This window comes from Aedes aegypti, chromosome 2 (assembly GCF_002204515.2).
Source record: "Aedes aegypti strain LVP_AGWG chromosome 2, AaegL5.0 Primary Assembly, whole genome shotgun sequence".
NCBI lineage: Eukaryota > Metazoa > Arthropoda > Insecta > Diptera > Culicidae > Aedes > Aedes aegypti.
This window is the reverse complement of record NC_035108.1, coordinates 449,809,660-449,830,661: the sequence shown is the minus strand read 5'-3', so window position 1 is coordinate 449,830,661 and position 21,002 is coordinate 449,809,660. Positions and strand designations below refer to the sequence as shown.

General features: G+C 37.6%; 1 protein-coding gene across 12 annotated transcripts in view; it reads right to left on the bottom strand.

Moving 5' to 3' along the window:
* Positions 1-21,002, bottom strand: part of LOC5575522 (1-acyl-sn-glycerol-3-phosphate acyltransferase alpha) — a 46,788-nt gene that overhangs the window by 5,725 nt on the left and 20,061 nt on the right. For all 12 annotated transcript variants that reach the window (XM_021848028.1, XM_021848029.1, XM_021848031.1 and 9 more), the window contains 3 exons: positions 7,252-7,430; positions 6,260-6,393; positions 5,977-6,158 (listed from right to left, as the gene is read on the bottom strand). In XM_021848028.1, the coding sequence (XP_021703720.1) occupies positions 5,977-6,158; positions 6,260-6,393; positions 7,252-7,430 (495 nt within the window). The remainder of the gene's footprint in view (positions 1-5,976; positions 6,159-6,259; positions 6,394-7,251; positions 7,431-21,002) is intronic.

Here is a 21,002-nt window from a genome sequence, read left to right as displayed (position 1 = left end):
AGTGCATTGGCGAAGCTATTTTTCGAAGAGCTTGTGGAGTAGTGAGTAAAGGAGAAGATTGGTGATCTTGAGGTCGGAAATTCGATTCTCGTTCATGTTTTTATTTTCTTTTTTTTCTTTTAAGTATTTTGCAACAAATAAGCAATTTCAATATAACTTAAATATGTTGCAAACAGACTCCACCTCTTGCGCTTTTTGCGTTGCTATTCTCAGTGCAACTGTTAGTCATATTTTCACCAATTGACGACTCTGAATAGTTTCAAGAGATAATTTTATTCTTGAGTTGCAACAAACTGTGCTGCTTGGGTTGCAGCTGCCATTGGAGGCACCTGGTTGCAACATATGGTGCTGCGGCCGTGACTTACGTGACCGTTTGCAATTCGTACGTCTTAACAGGCCGGTCAGGCAAATCTCTCAATAGAATCCGCTGGAGGGGATGATCGGCTCCTGCTAGCTTGACCATCCGGTAAATTTTAGTGATCGACTAACACGAACAGCGAAAACGCAGAATGGTGGTGAACAAGCCATCTTACACCACAGGTCCTACCATTAATCCGTCGTTCAAGGATGTTCCCGTTAGCGTTCGACAGGAGGCGTTGAGCACAACACGTAGCTTTGTTGCCGTGCTTTCGAGTTTGAGAACAGCGTCATGTGGGAGATAGTAGAGCAGCTTGTCATATTCACTAACATCAACCACACGCTAATGTCGTTGTAAAGTTTCCACAGCATGTCGTTGCCGATGAAGCGTCTCTCCATCCCGTGGAGTCTCTTCAGCGCGGTGACCTTGGAGTCTCCAAATTGATTGATGATATGCTCTCTTTTAGGAAGGGTGACGACAAATCTTCCATTTCCATCACGTAGTGTTGTCTTGTCGAACAACTTCTCTCACACTGAGGAGAGAATGATGCTTCCTTTGGCAGTGTCGGCAGACACAGGCCGTACACACTCTAATCATGTGCTACGAAGGCAACAGTCGTGCCGTTTCAATTTCTTGTGCCGCTCAGGAATCTTCATCTCCATGAACTTGTGACAGTTGAACGCTGAATGCATCTTTTCGGAGCAAAAAAGACACCGATTGGCTGCAGGTATGGAAATCTGAGCGGGGCTCACGGTGAACTTAAGCTTCTTCGACTCGGTTTGAGCAAACTTCGCTGGTACTATCGACTGCAGGATAGCACAATACTTGCGCATCAGCTCTACGAAGAGCACCTCAGTCGAGGCATGATCTGTTTCCCAGATTCGAAGCGTTGCTGAATCCAGTCTAGAGCAACTCTCCCGTTTCAACGGCTCAACTGCGAAATCGATATGAGATTTGACGATGGGCTTTTTATTCTCATACCGCTTCTGCAGTTGCCGCCAGGCGATGAGACAATTCGCCGCTGTTATCTCTATCGGGTCAACCTCTTGGAGAGCTTCTCCTGCGAGTGAAGATCGGCGATAGATGAACTTGTCGATGTCAGTCAGCTGGGTTTTGCGGTGGATCAGACTCCTAAACATATCCCGAAATGTCACCCAGTCACGGATGTTTCCATTGAAGCTGGTTAACCGGAGGTCCAGTAGCTTGACTGTGGACCGAGCCGCTGAACTTCCTTGAGAGCTAACGGATGAACCGGAGGAGCTTTCTGAGGACGGTTTGCCACGGAGAAGCTGTAGCGTTGATTTCAGCTCACGATAGCTGTCTTCTGCTTGCTGGATGATCATGCTGTTTTCTAACTGTCGCTTTCCAACGAGCGCTTCCAGATTTGCCTTGATTTCTTCTGGATCACCCTTGGTTGAAAGCAACTTCTTCATCAGATCTCATCAGATTCTTTCGTGAACGCTTCGATCTTCCGACGCAGGCCATAAAACATCTTCATCGCTTCCTCTAGGATTTCCACTCGTATGTGCATTTGAGCCTCATGCTTGTCACGCTTGAATTTCGCGATGAACTGCTTCACTCCCTCGAACGTGCTTCGAACCTGTCGGTGTTGCGACATTAACTCCTTCACTGCCGATCGGTGATCTCTACCGTGATAAGAGATATGAAAATGAAAGCGTGTGGAAAAATGGGATGACCAATGCTCCCATGTGGAACGTATGCCAGACGAAACGGAATTCATGAGTTCAAACAAAATCCTTGATTACATACACATTATGCTAAAAGACTATTAGCCAAGCGACCATTATTCCACATGGCTTAATGCCAAATGACCAACCACCCTAATAACAAGTTGGTTTGTTTTTTTCAATTCCATAGCATATCGGCCTACATTTCATGAAGGAAATGAACGCAATAACGATTACTTTTCTGCACTGATTCGATTATCGAAAAGTAGCACTTTTCAGTGATTGTACCCCGTTTGGCATAAAGTCGTTTGGCATAAGGTCGTTTGGCATAAAGCCGTTTGGCATAAAGTCGTTTGGCATAATGGTCGTTTGGCATATTGGCCATTTGGCATAATGGTCATTTGGCATAATGGCCGTTTGGCATAATGATTGACTTAGAATGAATATCGGCATTTTTGAAGCTTTTACCGAGATCAACACCACCGACCTCAGGGATATTCCAAGCTATGAATGTCAAACATTGTAGAGAGCACAACTAAATAAAACTTGTGACGGGTCTGGTGGAAGATTTTTTCCGAATAATGATTTTCTCAACATCCCAGAACATAGAGTATTGTTGAGCTTGTTGCGATACACATATTTGAACATAGTAAATTGACAAAGAAAGTTTGCAGTTATATTAAAGGGAACGGGCATAGAATATTTCTCTGCAGATCCAGCTCTGTCCCAGTTTGGACGTAACACTTGATAAAAATTACTTGGTAAAAGAAGGTAAAATTTATTTTCAAAATATTAAAAGCTCTTATCCATAGATCTATTATTTCAGCACACTGCAAAAATAGCCTAAATATGAGAGTTTCGTTTAAAATATTTTAGACTCTAACGCAAAATATCTTCTCACAACATAACTCAAACAAACAACACATATTTAAAAAAAAAATTGTGGTAAAACTTTTGAACGATTCAATATATATTTTAATTTTGAAAGTGTACATCAAAAACACTGTTTATTATCGAAAGAAGGAAAAATTTGTGATTGAAATAATTTTTTTTCCAGCATATCTCAGAAGGAGATTTTGCAAAAAAAAAATATGATGAATGCAAGAATTGATAAACAACAAAAAATAAAAATGGTTAACATTTGCTTAACTAAATAATAAGGTTTAAAACAGTATAAATATAAAGAACAGCCTATTATTAAAAGAAGGCAAAATTGATGATTAAACCAATAGAAGATTGGACGCCAAAAAATATTGCGGCATAATAAAATGAATTATAATTGCGTTCAGAATCATCGAAGTGATTTTGCTACTTTTCCCTGAATGCCGGTTCCCTTTCTCCCAAAAAGTGGTGCAGTTTAAATAGGTGCTATAAAAGCCTTCAGTGGCTGGATGGTAAACGAGAAAAAACGATGAGCAATCAAAAGAAGGAGGTATTCTGTCATTTTCGGCTATACACATGTTGGCAAAAATGCTGAGGACGGTTAAACTCGAAAGAACCGCCAATTAAATAAAGAAGGGTGCATATCAGATGGCCGGTTCGTTCACCACCCTGAAATATAAGAAGTAACGACAATTATGAGTACCACAAATTTTTCGGGAAAGTGGGCTATTCGGGAAAGCGGGATATTCTGGGAACTGGTATTCGGGGTACCGACATTCTGGGAAAAAAAAACATCGAAGTAACTGCAGTAATCGCTTTCTTGTTTCGCTGATAACTTGAGTAGATTAATGTTATCCATGGCCGCCCTTTTGTCAGATGGAAGCAAAAAACTATCTAAAAAATATAGCTCCAAAGAATAGCCAATGTATATAAGAAGGTGAAATTTCTTTAAATTTGAAATCATACCTATAATTATGGTTACATCATATTTAGAAAAAAAAATGTTTGAAGGTAGGGTAAATTTGTGCCTAATATATCAAAATCTTCTGTGCAAAAATCTATTCCAATAGCGGAACTCAAAAAAAGAATTAATATTTGAAAGAAGGGTAATTTCTGGATAAATGATAAAATACTATTGGCGATAACATTCCTAATATGCTCTAGTTTATTCAAGAGCATATGATTGTTGAATAAAGTGACATTTTGTATCAATTGACCCTTCAACAAGCCTGATGTCATCAGAAAGATTCAATTGAAACATAAAAACGAATGTCATCTTAAGAGATTTTTGGTTTCAGACTCATTATGCCAAACGACTATTATGCCAAACGACCATTAGAGTAAAGTGGGGCAAAAGTTCGAGTGGGGTAAGAGTTTCTTTTTAAGATTTCTAGCTCAATTCAAAACAAATCTTATAAATGTCATGGTGGTTTGAATACTATTCAAGTAAGAGACTTTCAATATAAATATCATAAAAAATGATTGAGATTTGGAAAAGTTATGGCTATTTGTAGTTTTTCGACGTGAATATTGTAATTTTTGGACAAACTTTCGTAGCATGGAACCAATTGAAGATAAAATCTTTATCAATATTTTATGTAAGGGCGTTTCTAGACCTATCATAAGGTTGCTTTGAGGTGTATTAGTTTTTGCATAAATGCTTGAAAACAATTTTTGGCCCATAGTGGGGCAAAAGTTCGAATCAGCGGGGCAAAAGTTCGACCCATGTATAAAATCACGGAAAAATTAGCAAATTGCCTAAAATCCACATATTATCTTCAAATTTAGTTAAATTTGTCTGATCGTGTGAAAAATGTCACCAAAATTTTACATTTCCACTTAGTTTTGCGAAAAACTGCTATTTTTGAGTATATTACAATTAACCCGGTTTTGGGCAATTTTTTGATGAAAATTTAGTGTGTATTTTTCGTCAAACTTTTGTTTACAACTGGTTTAAAGTATGCCTGTCATAAAAGGATCGATATTTTGTGTTTTAGCCAGCGAACTTTTGCCCCACACTAGATTCGAACTCTTGCCCCACCGGTGGGGCAAAAGTTCGAATAAGACAATCAACTTTGAAACTGTTATAACTAAAAATGGGTAAATATCTTGACACAAGTTTGTTCAGCAAAATTATAGCCAATATGTTGAAGATTCACTGTATGGTGTTTGTTTTGTTTTAACTGCTATTGTTTTCCTGGAAACTTTGATTATACCACTAAGGTCGAACTTTTGCCCCACCTTACTCTATGCCAAACAACCATTATGCCAAACGACTTTATGCCAAATGACCATTATGCCAAACGACCTTATGCCAAACGGCTCTATGCCAAACGACTTTATGCCAAATGACCTACCACCCTTTTCAGTACTGTTTTGGGCTTATTAAGTTGATATTGGATTGCATCCATACGTCATTTATTCAATTGCTCTAAATTTCTCTATGACTAAGTCAACTAGGTTCTGGATCTGCATTCGTTTAATGAACCGCATTGAGTCGAATTCGGATGTAGAATTAGAAGCTAGTTGACAGTGAGGAATTCTGAATTGAAACAGTATCGTCTTGCGGACGTAGAGGAGATAGCAGAAAAAACTGAAACTTACATTTTCTTTGTTTTTAACGAGTATATGCGTATACTCTTGTTTTGGGTATTAAAATGGGTGTAAAATGTGCCGTCAGGGGAAAACGTTTCACCGAAATATCCCCAAGATAAAAGGTATTTTTGAGCAAATTCGAATATTTTCTGCGATATATCTGTAGTACACATTGTTGATAAATAGCAAAAAAAAAACAGTTTGGAATTGGGGTGGCGTTTTGCAGCTGCAGTTTCGAAAATCGTCTGCTTTTGCTGAATTTCTTTTAAATTTAATTTCTTATATATGATTGCCTCCAACCAGAAATAATTTTACTAAATGCAATCTTATTTGTGTGACTTCCGTGCAAATCCAATTAGAATAACGTTTTCGATGACATTCATAGATGAAATTCTTCTTCTCCTTATGGAATTTATATTACCCCGTCTTTCCTGAAATTATCAGAAAACTCACCTGTTTTTCATTGATTGCCTTCGATTCGTTATTGATTGCCGACTTTGCTGAGCGTTGATTTTTCCGATCGATGAACAAAGTTCCCCACAGCCAACAGGCCAATCCAAATGGGAACATATACAGGACCTCCCGCTTCGCCACCACCGTTGCTCGTCCTACGATGGGCCACAAATAGGCCAGCACTACAAAGAAACAAAACGCACAGATAGTTCAATTTAGTCCCCGAAAAACAAAGCTAATTGCCAATTTCCCTCCCCAAATTCACACACACAGGCACACTTACCAACCAAGTCCAATGCACTCTGGTGATTCATTAGGACAACCCCTCCGTGCTGCCGGTTAACGTTTTCCCGGCCACGAACTTCGAACGAGGCGCCAAGCATTTTCCCAAACTTGGTACAGAGATAGGCGGGCAATCTATACAGGCGGACAAGTGCAAGAAAGCAAATAAAACTGTCATTATCGATAATAACGTCTCGGGGGTGGTTACGGAGGAATGGACGGAACGCAATTTGTTCCAACAGCGAACAAAGGCTCCCCGAATCTAAGCGCAGTGACGACAGAGGCGATCAGCGCGAGTAGCCATGTGCGTCATTATGGCTAATAATTCATGAAGCAAATTGTCCCTACCCGGAGTTCCGAAGGTCGCCCTTGCTAGTTTGCTCAAATTCGAAATAAACTACATTAATTATCTGGCAATACAACCCCACGATAGGGTGTTCCAGGAAAAAAAATGTTCGAAAAGTCCCTAGAATGAAAGATATGTTTATCAATAAAACTTTTCAGTAGTTTCTAAGGAATGATTTCATAGCAAAGCTGAGCCTTTCGATTCATGAGACCGATGTAAAGAAATAATTTATTTCGTCCGCGTGGTCTTGTACTACTTCCATTAGATAATAATCAGTTATTACCATACATTACAAACGCTCGCCATGACCGTATGACTTATATTTGTATATGTATTGATGCAGCCTTATTCAACAGGTAATTCTTTCACTCATTGATTATCTTCAAATCGATTTCGGAACGATTTTTTGAAAGTTGATTCGTTCTACAAATATTTTATAAATAAGAATATCCTTCATTCTAGGGTTTAGCAACATAACATTTCGAATATTTATTTTTTCTGTTACACCCTATCCCACAAGCACAGTAGGGAATCATTTATATTTGCATACCGACGACGTTAGGCCTCGGAAGGGGAGCCGATGTAATTGTCTTGTATTCCAATAGAAATTGACTCTCTCTGCAAGTCGGGCGGGAAGGATTACTTACAAGGCATTCCGGTAGTCTCGTGGCCGTAAAAGCATGAGCGGAACTGGACCCACGGCACATACCACCGACAGGATGATGAAGCAGAAGAATTTGAAATAGTACCGGGCGGTGGAGGACAAGGTGATGATGAAGAATGCCATGAAGGCAAGGCCCAGCAGTTCGCTGTTGGTGGTGGTCATCTGCAATGGGATGTGATAAGAGAAAATAATTAAAATTTACAAATTAGTAAATGGGATATTTTAATTATGATTATATATAATATAAAAGAATAGCGTGTGATTAGGGTATGAAACACATGAGTTAAAATATTCACATTCGATTAGTTATATAAACCAACATGTTGTAATTAATGAACGAAATTTTTAACATTTAAACTCTTAAGCACAGCATAGCATAGATTGACTGTACGTGTATATACTTGCTACTCCGTGATTGATCTGAACTGGTAAAAATTGTACTTCAATCCAAATGAATGAGAGATGAAACTTTCAACTTACTCTCGAAGAGCAAGTCCTTAGATGCACTTGGGATGAAAAAGGTATGTTGTTGTCATTGGCGTAGGAACAGGGGGAGGGGTCAGCGGGCCTGGCCTCCTCAAGAACCATCCAGACAACAAACCCCTACCCTCTAGAATTATGGTTGATAATTAATAAAAAACATTAAAAAAAATGTTACGTGATTTTAACCTAAAAAAAACTTCTGAATCAATTAACATGACCATTGTTGACAAAAAAAAAAACTCTTTAGTAGTTATGTTCTTTTATTTTGTATTACAATAGTGGGAAAACTTAGCTTGTCGAACACAGCATCAGCGTAGTAACTTCGGTGAATCGCGCGACAACCGAGAGATTAACCGTCCGGATGTCGCTCAATTCGTTCTCTCTAGAACCAGCTAGTTGTTGTGTGCGATAAGCGCAATTTTTCGACATCTCCATTGAAAAAAATACCATGGTACAAAGAAGCATCAATATCCTGGAAATTCGGTTTTCTTCGTTTCAAATGTTTTAGCATAAAGCAATATGCTGATTTCTCATGTATTTGGTTGGCAGCATTATGATTCCCCATGTATTTGGAGGAGGACCAGACAACCAGAAGTCGCATAACAATTTACGTAAAAAGTCGTTAACTTGTGCGAATTACATCACACCCGCATAACATGGTGAATGAAATCGTTTGATTCATGAATTTTCTCGCATAAAACGCTCTTTTCTGAGTTCATCAGTGCATTTTGTTTCGTTCCGTATACACGCACAAAGGAAATCGAATCAATCCGTAGCAGCTGTCAAATCAACTTTGTTATCATAAACTAAGTCGTATAATGTTACAGATTTATTCGTAATAAAATCTGTACACTCGCATTGTATGTCTATTTTCATCATATAAATAATGCACATATATCGCCTCCACTTTTGTACGCACAAAGCCTTTTGACGACATCTTAAACGGAATCTTTGCACATATAAGCATCGCATAATGCAAAAGGTGATTTCGATACATGTACATTCTGGTTGTCTGGGGTACTTCTTGAGGTAACCAGTGTCGTAAATTTTTCTTATAGAAAATTGAGTAAAACAATCCATACAATAACACATCCAATTGAAAAATTGTAAAAATTACTGAAGGGATTTCTAAAACAATAAATAAGACTTAACTCATAACAAATTTCTTCAAGGAGTCAACCTGACTTTGTTTTCTTTAAATAGTTGATGTTTAAGGTCACCCTTAGATATTAGTTGAAGAATTTTAGGATTACCGTTTTCTCAATGAATTTCCCGAACTAATATTACAGACTCAACTTAAATAATTCCTTTCAAGAGTACACAGCTTCCCTCGCTTACTTACTTACTTTTGCTGGCGCTACGTCCTTCAAGACATGACCTGCGCCACAATGTTACGCCAACTAACTCGGTCCATGGCTGCTAACCTCCAATTCCTCGATCGCCCCACACTTCCAAGATCCTGCTCCACTTGGTCAAACCACCTAGCTCGTTGCGCTCCCCTTCGTCTTGTACCGGCCGGATTTGAGTTGAACACCATTTTTGCAGGATTATTGTCCGGCATTCTCACAACGTGTCCCACCCATCGTACGCTTCCAGCTTTGGCGACTTTCGTGATACTGGGTTCACCGTAGAGTTGCGCAAGCTCGTGGTTCATTCTTCTCCTCCATACGCCGTTCTCACATACTCCGCCGAAGATCGTCCTAAGCACACGTCGTTCAAAAACTCCTAGCGCTTGCAGGTCCTCTTCGAGCATTGTCCACGCCTCATGCCCGTAGAGGACGTCTTGTACATGGTACACTTAGTACGGAAGTGAAGTTTACCAGACCGCAAGGTCTTGTGGAGTCCATAGTAAGCACGACTTCCGGCGATGATACGTCTTCGAATTTCTCTGCTGCAGTTGTTATCCGACGTTATCAATGATCCGAGGTAGACGAATTCGTCCACCACCTCGAACTCATCCCCGTCGATCGTCACGCTTCTGCCTATGCGAGCTCTATCGCGCTCGGTTCCTCCAGCCAGCAGATATTTCGTCTTCGACGTATTTACCTTCAATCCAACCCGATCTGCTTCACGTTTCAGCCTGGTATACTGTTCAGCAACCACCTGGAACGTTCTTCCGACAATGTCCACGTCGTCAGCGAAACAAATGAACTGGCTGGATTTATTGAAGATCGTGCCCCGCATGTTGAAGCCCGCCCGTTTCATAACACCTTCTAGCGCAATATTGAACAGGAGGCAGGAAAGACCATCGCCTTGTCGAAGTCCTTTGCGTATTTCAAACGGGTCCGATAAAGCACCCGATATCTTCACACAGCACTGTACACTATCCATCGTAGCTTTGATCAGTCTAGTCAGTTTCCCGGGAAAACCGTTCTCGTCCATGATCTTCCATAGCTCTTCGCGGTCGATGGTATCATAGGCCGCTTTGAAATCGATGAATAGGTGGTGCGTAGGGACTTGATATTCGCGACACTTTTGGAGGATCTGCCGCAACATAAAGATTTGGTCTGTCGTCAATTGCCCGTCCACAAAACCGGCTTGATAACTTCCAACAAATCTGCTTGCCAGTGGCGATAGACGGCGGAAGATGATCTGGGAAAGCACTTTATAGGCTGCATTAAGAATGGTGATCGCTCGATAGTTCTCACATTCTAACTTGTCACCATTTTTGTATATTGGGTATATTATTCCCTCCTTCCACTCCTCCGGTAGCTGTTATGTATCCCAGATCCTGGCTATCAATCGGTGCAGACAAGTGGCCAACCTGTCCGGGCCCATTTTAATAAGTTCCGCTCCAATACCATCCTTTCCAGCTGCTTTGTTGTTCTTGAGCTGTTTGATAGCATCCTTAACTTCACCTATTGTGGGAGTTGGCACGTCTACCTCATTCGCCGTACTGATGAAGCCATTCCTCCTGCTGTCTTGATCTTCCTCCTCTGCGCCGATTAGGTGTTCATCGTAGTGCTGCTTCCACCTTTCAATCACCTCACGTTCGTCCGTCAAGATACCTCCATCCTTATCCCGGCACATTTCGGCTCGCGGCACAAAGCCTTTGCGGGATGCATTTAGTTTCTTGTAGAACTTACGTGTTTCTTGAGAACGATACAACTGCTCCATCTCTTCGCACTCCAACTCTTCCAGGCGGCGCTTTTTATCCCGGAATAGATGGGTTTGCTGTCTTCGCTTCTGTTTGTATCGTTCCACGTTTTGACGGGTGCCTTGCTGCAGCATCATCGCCCGCGCTGCATTCTTCTCGTCCAAAACCGTCTGACACTCCTCGTCGAACCAACCGTTCCGTCGATTTGCTTCCACGAACCCAAAGCTTCCCTCGCAATTCCTCCAAAAATTAATCGATTCTTTCAAATCATTGACTGAGATATTTCATTGAAAGCTCTACTAGAAATTTATCTGTAAGTTTCTTCAATTTTTTCCCAAAAAAAAAGTTTTAATAAATTTTTCGTGAAGTTCATCGAAAGTCCTTTAGAAATATTTCTTCAATACATCACAAATTACTTCAGAAATTTGTCTATGGTTTTTTATTCCTGAATATTTTGCTTCAAGTCCCCGGATTATACAAGAAAACTTTGAATACTTTTGCTTCGGAAAAACCCCAGGAATACTTTTGCTCCTTAAATAAGCATAGCGGTAAAGAAATCTGTGGATAAACATAGTGCAAAATAACAAGGAAGGAAGAATTTTTTAAAATATTCAAATGGAAATTTGTAAGCTTCATTCTCAAAACATTTATTTAGAAAGAATCTTATCAATTATTGGCAGAATCCATATTCACTGTTCATATTCCAAAAAACAACACCATAAGCAATCGGAACAAGAAGTTTCAAATTTGCGAAGTTCTTATAGGTATGGTTCCTGATCTTTGAAAGCTCATCAGAAATTCCGGAACTAATTTTCAAATTAATGCAAATTTTATCCAAAATATAAATTCAGTAAAATTTTACATTACAAATTTCATTATTTGATATCTTTGGCAATATTCTTAAAAATTGCCGCCAATATGTTCCCGTTAAACTTCTACATATTATACCACAATAATTAAAAAATAGCCCTTCTAAAAAGTTTGTTTGGAAATTATGTAGTCTGTTCTCCATAGTATTGTGAAACTTCGGAGCTCATGCAAAACATTTTCTAAGATGTAAGAAACAAATACCTTCAGAAAAAAAACCCATCATCTTTAACATCATTGCCCATTATAAAAAACGAACGAAAATGAACAAAAATTTTTGTAATTAATCCTACAAAAACCACTCAAGCTTTTCTGTGAGCTTTGTCGACAGAAATTTCATAAACAAAGTTTCAGAGATTTTACGGTGAGTTCCTAAATTTTCAGACAGGAATCAAGTATTTTTTCCGAATTCAATTTAAGCTGAAACTATCCAACAAATTTCTTTAGAAGGTCTACCAAAACTTTCTTGTATGTATTACTCTGGAAATCTGATACAAATCGGACACAGATATGGATATTAGAGTGGTTCAAAAAATCGTTTTTGCTCCACGAGGCTCATTCGATTCAAGATCAAATTCTAAATGTCTTCTCAAAATTTGAGCTCATTTTGATGAAAACTGAGACTGCACAAGCTCTTCAAAGTTTGTTTGGGAATTAGTATGGGAAAAGCAAGCATTTCATGCAATCTGTTACATGAGAATATAATTTGCGAACCCCTGTACACTTGCCGGAGTAGTGTAGTACTAGATTGTCTGTGTTGCCTATGTAGCTGTCGTACGTCCATGCTGTGCTGTTTTGATTTTTGTATGAGTTGAAAATCTTTGGCTGTAATAATTGAGCTGCTCTACAGGCATCACTGGATATATGCAGTGAAACATAGTAGGGTCCCGGTATCAATGTACCAGTAGATTGGACTATGGAATAAAAAGTGCATTTTTCGATGAAAATGACATGTGTTATTTTTGGTGGATAGATCGCCTCTAGTTTAGTCGATTTGCCTAATTTCAGCTTTTTATTCTATCAAAAAGTCATATAAATAATTAAGTTTACGCAAAAAATTTGCTCCCTTGCATCAATAGTTGCCGTCGTGTTCCAGTAGTGGATCAACGGTTGGAAGCAGTTTTTAAAATGGATGTATAAAAATGAAGAAAAGTCCCAAAGATGATCTTTATGCTTCATCCGAGGGAAAAATGTTAAACCTATGTAAAAATTTACCATTTTGTTCAAAATTCCTTGTATCACTCTCGAACGTCTACTACTGGAGCATTAGCACAATTACTGGAACACGTGTACCAATAGTGGCTCAAGCGATTCAATGTCAAAAAATAGTTTTATCTTTCTTTTTAATTTTTATCAGTATTATTAGTAGAGGTTGAAATCTTTCTGTTGACGCCAAAATATCTCTGTCAAGGCTTTTCGTTATTTTGTTATATTTTTTCTATAGCTTCTGTAGTCCACTAATGGCACCGGCACCCTTGCTGTGATTTGTGTGTGCTATCTTTCGCGCCAGAAGCACCAATGTTGCCTGTTCAGAAGATAAATAGGCACTGTTGAAGAATTTCCAATATGATAAAAATCATTTACTAATTACTGAGCCGTCTGATTTGAATGCGGTCTTCGGCAAAGTTATAGCTGATAAATGTATTTCACAGTATCTGCGTAGCTCTAACCCTCTAGAGCACATGGACAAACACTATGACCGCTTGAATGAAATGCTTGCTTTTCCCATACTAATTCCCATACAAACTTTGAAGGGCTTATGCAGTCTCAGTTTTGATCCAAATGAACTCAAATTTTGGCAGGACACTCAGAATTTGATCTAGAATCGAATAAGCGGTGTGGAGCAAAAACTTTTTTTTTTTTGACCACTCTAATGGATATGAAGTGGTTAGTGAAGTTATATCAGAGTTATTTTTGAAGTTAAAATGGAGATTGGATAGATTTTTATACAAAGAAAAATGAAAAGGAAACATTTCTTGAACCTGAAAGAATGCTTTATTGATAACTTATTTATTAAGTTCAATAACGAATTGCAAAATCTATTAGTAAACCAGTTGAGCGAATTTTCAAAAATCCTTCTGAACTTCTCTGAGAAATCGCTTAAAATTATTTTCCAATTGAATCCTGATTAATTGTCTGTGGAATATTAGGAGGAATCCTTTAAATAACACCTCGTCATACCTTTTTTTGCAGGAACTGATGGGTAATATTTACGGTGAATTTTTCAAGTTATTCTTAAAGAATTTTGGAGAGATTTTGTAAAAGATTTATTGAATGGTTTTGAAGAGAAACTTCAAGAAGAACCTCAAAAGTTAAGTTAGAGACCGAGAATACTTTTGAATCTCCGCAATAATCACTGAAAAGGTGTTTTTAGTGAAGAAAGACGAATATCTAGAAGCCGCGGAATGGTGTTGTTGCAGAGTTTTCTGACATTAAACTGTTGATGTTCAAGCAGAAATTTTCCTTTCTTTCAAACAAGAAATGCTTCTTTGAGTTATGCTTTTTCTTTTTTTTTCTCTGAAAAATAGACGGTGTCGACTGTTTAAAATGTGATGTTTTTTTCGAATTATGCTGTAAGAAATTGATGCTGCTAAAATTTTGTTTTAAATAAATCTCAATCCATCCTCTTCATACAAAACGCCTACTATTTGTACGAAGTGTACGGATTTCGAGGCCCCTCTTTATATAAGTTTTTACTGCATTCTTTTAATACTGCTAGTTCTTTGGTTTAATTTCCTTTCTTTTCTTAAAGTATGGGGCGCTTGTGTATCCTGCCATACAGCCCAATCTGAATCAGGATAAATGTATCCTTCTACCAGTCCCGGTGGATAACATAAGTGGGCTTGAATACTCCTCCGCTACAAAAAAAATCTACATCTTCTTTAAATGTCGCAGCCGAATTTCGTTCATATTGCTATAATATTATAGATGAAACATGCCGATGTAAGCCTTCTTAGAAGCAGGTTGACCCAGTAATATGCTGTATTTCAATCTTATAAGTGTTTAAAACCAATATACCAAATAATCAATGCCAAACGACTATTATGTCAAACGGTCATTATGCTAAACGACTTTATGCCAAACGACCTTATGCCAAACGACCTCAATGTTTCTTTTATTATTTTGAACGAAAAAACTGCTTTTGCAAATTCCGAAATCAATGACAGATACAGCAGTTATAATTTATTCATAGGTATTCCACTGGATTGTACCCCGTTTGGCATAAAGTTGTTTGGCATAAAGCCGTTTGTCATAATTATCATTTGGCTAGAGTCGTTTGGCATAACGGCCGTTTAGCATGAGTGATTTAGAATGAAGCTTTTTTCCAAGATGAACACCAAAGAGCCCATAACACTTCAGAGAACTGCAAAGCCATTAAAGAGCATAACTAAATTAAACTCGTGACGGGTCTGCTGGAAGATAATTTCGAAATAATAGTTTTCTCTACATCCCAGAACATAAAGTATTTTAAAGAACCAAAATGCTCATAGAACATTTCGCTGCGGATCAAGCTTTGTTTTAGTTGGGACGTAACACTTGATGAAAATTACTTGGTTAAAGAAGGGAAAATTTATTTGCAAAATACTGAAAGCTTTAATTCAAAGATCAATTAATACAGCTTAATGCAAAAACAGCGTATATGCGAGAGCAGATAATTATTAATTTGAAATATTTTAGGTTTAAACGCAAAAAAAAATCTCATGGCAGAACTCGAATGACCAACCAAAAAAAATATACCTAAATATATTTGTGTCAAAATGTTTGACTGATTCAATAATCATTTTAATTTTGGAAGTGTAAATCGAACACCGTCTATGATCGAAAGAAGGGAAAATTTGTAATTCAAATAACATTTTCCCAGCATATTTGTGTTTGAAAAATAAAAAAAATATGTTGATATATTAACAGGTTCTAAAGTAATGATCATTCCAACAGCACGGTTTGCAATTATTGATAAAACAGCAAAATGAAGAAATGTTTGACCTTTAACTTTACTAAATTTTATCTTGGTGGGCTTCGTGGCCGTGAGGTTGGTGCCATCAGGTAGTGTAACGCATGAGGTGTGGGCTCGATTCCCGCTGCAGCAATTGAAATTTTTCGTCAGGAATGTAGTACAGTGTTGTCTAGTGTTAAGTTACAGTATGTGCAGCTGACGACAGCGTCCGTGTCTTTTGATAACAGTATTAATATGAAGAATAGCCTATTTTTTAAAAGCAGGCAATGTTATCGATTGCAGCCCTTATATCAGTTGAAAACGAAAACATAGCTCCAAAGAACAGCCTATGTATAAAAGAAGGTGAGATTAATTTAAATTTTGAATCAACAGTGTTTATACACATAATTCTGGTTACATCATATTTAGAAAGAACGTCCAATGTTTGAAAGAAGGGTAAATAATAAATATTAAATATTTCAAAATCTTCAGTGCAAAACATATTCCAATAACACAATTCAAAAGAAAAATTAATGTTTGGAAGAAGGATGATTTCTGGATAAATTACAAAATATTATTGGCAATAACTTTCCTAATACCGTCAAACGGGGTAACTTGCAACAGGGGTGAAACTTGCAACACTTCGACATGTTCCCGAATTGTCGTTTCGTTCAGCCTTCAGTTAAATTATTATAATTTATTCCGCCATTTATTGACCTTAGATATACAACAGAAGATTTTGGCGAGGGTTTAGGCATTTTTTCCTTTTTGGTTGGTTTGCTGGAGGTGAAGATCTTATTACACGTTGTATTATATGAAACTAATGTTGAAAAACGTTCCTCGTACAACACAAACGGTATAAATATGTCATTCGAGGCATTTACTATCAGTTACAGTACTTAGTAGTGTACAAATTGATAATATAAAAGTTTTGACATTTTGATGGTTAAACACTATGAAAATTCAAAAACTTTTTTAAGTATCCATGTGGGGCAACTTGCAACAGCAATTTTGATCTCAATTGTTTGATATTTCTTGCCTTTTGTTATCAAAAACACATGGAAAGGCAAAATTTAACGTACATTTGTTGAGCAATATTGAAATTTTTGCAGCTCAATCAATTTAATATACATTTGGTACTAAATATTAGGAAATTAACATAAATCACATTATTATTAGATTTGGTTTTATTTTCTTCATGAAAATAATGAATAATTTTGAAAACCTGTATAAAAATTAACTTGCAGATCTGTCACTGGGAACGTTCTACATGAAATATGATGAAAGTTATGTTAAAACACCAACAGACACCATTTTAAGACGCTTTGTGATACGTCGCTTTGATTTAAATATGTATAAAAAATAAGTTATGTGAAGTATAACCTAAAATACCATTGTATTTGTATAAAAGTTGCATTAAAACGTTTCAATGGCTTTCCAATAACTTTAAGATTTATGATACGCTAAAATTTCCCCTTGTGGACACCATATGCAATGCCAATGAAGTTTTCAAGGGAATTGATTTACTACTCATGATTTAATCAATAATAATTAGTTTTCTAAGTGTAGAGCAGCCTGTTTCTGATTATTGTCATGCTTTTACTGCAAACAATTATTAAATGATCATAACAACACAATACAAGTAAAGTTTTTAATAGTTTACTTTAGGTAGCACTGTGTTTTGCATGTTACCCCACATCAAGGGTAGCATTAAAAATGAATATATTTCGTCTTTCCTGATCCCAGAAAACCAAATACTGACAAAGTTAATACCGTGTGCTATTCTTTACGTGGCAATTAGGGTACCAGATGATTTTTATCTCATCTGTGTCCTCAAAATGTTCATCCATATAGCTTTGAAGTTGAAAATTGTTGCAAGTTACCCCGTTTGACGGTATGCATGATTGTTGAAAAAAGTACCCCCCTTGACTTCAAAATAAACCTGATTTCGTCAGAGGGAAAATTAACATTAGAAACGTAAAAACGAATGTCATCTTAAGTAATCCTTGGTTTCAGACTTATTATGCCAAACAACCATTATGCCAAACGGCTTTATGCCAAACGGCTTTATGCCAAACGACTTCATACTAAATGACCTACCACGATTCCACTGAACAGCCTAATTTTGGTACAAACACTAAAATTTCCCACAATACAGATATCTCCGGTGGTCATTCCTGGGTTATTCCGGCGGTCCAGAAGAACCAAAGCAGTCATTCAACTATAATTGAACTAGAAGAGTAACAGGTATTCAAAACCATGAAGCTTGAGCCGTTGCATGTCTTATTTCGATGCTAACACTTAGAGGTCCCATATTACGGCGGCCATTCCGGTGCTCCAAAAGAACCAGAATAACCATCGATTCATTCACCTCCGTGCCTAAAACTACATCAGTTCTAATTTTTTAACGTGGTTTTCTAAAATCTTGGTTTTCATCGATCTCCGTATCAAGAAGAAAACTTAAATTTATGCTCTAAATCGTCCGTGCGTGATAAAAATCATTGAAATTTCAGGTGTTAATTTTATCACCCTGTTCATTTGTTCACCTCTTCATCTGAGTAATGTAAACAAAGCGTAAGTTATACTGCAATAAAGTTGTAACCAAAATTAAAAATCGTCATAATAAGACATGCTACAATTAATCTGAAATGCAACGGCAATGTAATTTGTTATAATTTTCTAAAATATTGCATTTGTTACCAGTGCTACTTGGATCTCCCAGATGGTTCCTGAAACTAGACATGTGTACCTTTCATTCAAGTCCAACAGAACTGAAATCGGTCTATTTTGCGAACAGTTCGAATTTTTGGGTCGAAAACGACCCTAAGTCACAATTTGTAACTATATTCATGGAAGCCCCTCTTGGGGTCATTCAAAACTTTTGTTCAGCAAAAATAAAATTTCTCCAAACAAAAAAAAATCAGAACATTTCAAATTGCTAGGCTATTTCATTCCAAATTAACATTGATTTGAATTTTGAAATTGGTTAAAAAGGACCAAAGGTTAATGTTAAGGTGAAGATGATTCGAAGTCAAAGTTCAAATTTTCATGAGTCTTCAGTTCGCATTACATTTAAATTTTTTTTTATTTTTTCAGTGTGGTATAAAGCCTGCTTCTCAGCTTATTCTTATTACAATTATTAACTGAGAGTTTTCTTTGTCCGAGTAGTCATTTTTACATTCGAATGTATATCGTGTGGCAGGCACGATGATACTCCTAAAAATAGGCATAATGATATAGTGATAAAAACAGCCAGTGATAATTCTTAAAATGTTACTTAGGTGACGAATCATAATCGTGATTCTTGGAAGAATCTCAAGCAAGTTAGTTAGTTCGAATTTAAAGCAGTTTTAAAAAGTTTTGCAAATCGAGCTCAAAGATATATTCTTGAAGATACTCACGGCCAGATTCATATGAGATAAATAGTATTATCCCTGATAAGATTTTAAATATATCACATGAGCAGAAAAAGTATGTCTAAATATTAAAGCATTCTCTTTGTTATTTTCTTTCGACAATGCAAAAGCACTACGTATCATTGACAGCTGATTCATTGGCATATATTACAATCATGCAATTCTTAGCACCACCAAACAAAGATTAACAACGGATCGCCAACAGCTCATCACGCTCGCGACATTGACCAGGCGATCGTTGATACACTGTATTCTACACATATAGCTATCAGCAGCTTGTCAGCCCTGTAGTGCAGATGTGATTAACACATCTATGGCTATCACACGTTCACTGTCGTGAATTACAGCCGTCGCAATTGATTCGCCGTTGAGGCAGATGTTCATTTGAATTGATCAATTTACAACCATCGCGAGCTTCGTTGATTTCGAATTGTGCATCGTTTCGGCACGTGTTTTATAATGATTCCAAAGTGCTGACATAAGAAATAGGCATGCACGTCTGGAATAACCTTATCGCCTCGAAGCGGTGCCGATTTAAGAAAATGATATTTTTAAACCTGGAACGTTTTACTCACGCAAAAGTATGAATAAAAATACTAAGTCTTTGCTTGAAATGATAAAATCAATGGGAAACCCGGATCGACAACGAGACAACCGCGAAGCCCGAAGAATCCATTTAATCCGACGAACTCTAAGCGCAACAAATTGCATGGATGCGCTTTGCGTAACAGAGCGCACCGAAGAGCAAACTTTGCACCGAATATCGAGGGTTCAACGCTGCAGGGGAGATATTACGGCAGTACAGGTTGAGGTGAAGACAAATCGAATCCACATCTCAAATCTTCAAGAGCACAATTCTCGAGAACCAGACACTCTTTCAAGCTGAAAACTTGATCGACTGGTCACTCGCTGGTGTTGATTATTTGATCAAATTTTCAGCTCGATCCATTTTCTGGATTTTCAGAATTGTGCTCTTGAAAATTTGAGGTGTGGTTTTGATTTATCTTCACCTTAATTTTATGCCCCCTTTATGTCCAGGTGAGATTAGATGCCGCAACGCGATAAGCGTGCCCAAAAGTTCAAGAAAGTTGCTTCGGGTTGAACTTGTAATCGCTTCCTGATGGAGAGATTGATAACGAGCCGACAGTTTTCAATTTCATTATCAGTCAACGGTCACGTTTGATTTGTTGGCCATAGTCAATGATATTGTGGGTGTAAGTGGACTCAATGCTGTCGGTTGATTAAAATGATTAGCAGTTGGAACGGCTGCCTGGTCAAGGTGAAATAAGCCGAGGATAATTACTGCGATTACGGCAATTGGAACTTTGATCTTTCTAGCGATGGGAAATGTTGCATAATAAGTTATTGGGGAAGGCCTGGAAGCGGGAATAGATGAAACAAAATATCAAAAATCTCGCATTCGAATCACTTCAAAAGCTCTAAGCTATTTCACTGTTTTCGAATCACTACTCTCAACATTTTCTCCCCGTGATTCAGTAGCGTGTCGATTCACACCACGAGCAGCTGCAAGTTTTATCAATATTTATTGATTGCCCTTTCATTACAAATCACTTGTTGTACTTTATCAATCCCTCATCGGGGCAATCAGCCACTTGTAAGCGCGTTGTTCTAGTAGGTACCCATGTGTTTACAGCGATGCAGAGAGGAGTAACTGGAACAAATTTGTGGTCCTAATTTCAAACTTGAATTATATTATATTATATCAAAAACTCTAATCTCTTCATACTTTTATGAACATATGGAATAGTGTGTATAGTGTGACATCTTTGAAGAGACGTCAAATAACACCTAAAAATTTGTGAAACGGTAGCGATAAAGTGTTTTTTTTGGGTGCACGACATTAGGCATAAATACGTTAGGCATAAGGACGTTAGGCATAAGTACGATAGGCATAAATACGATAGGCATAATGGACG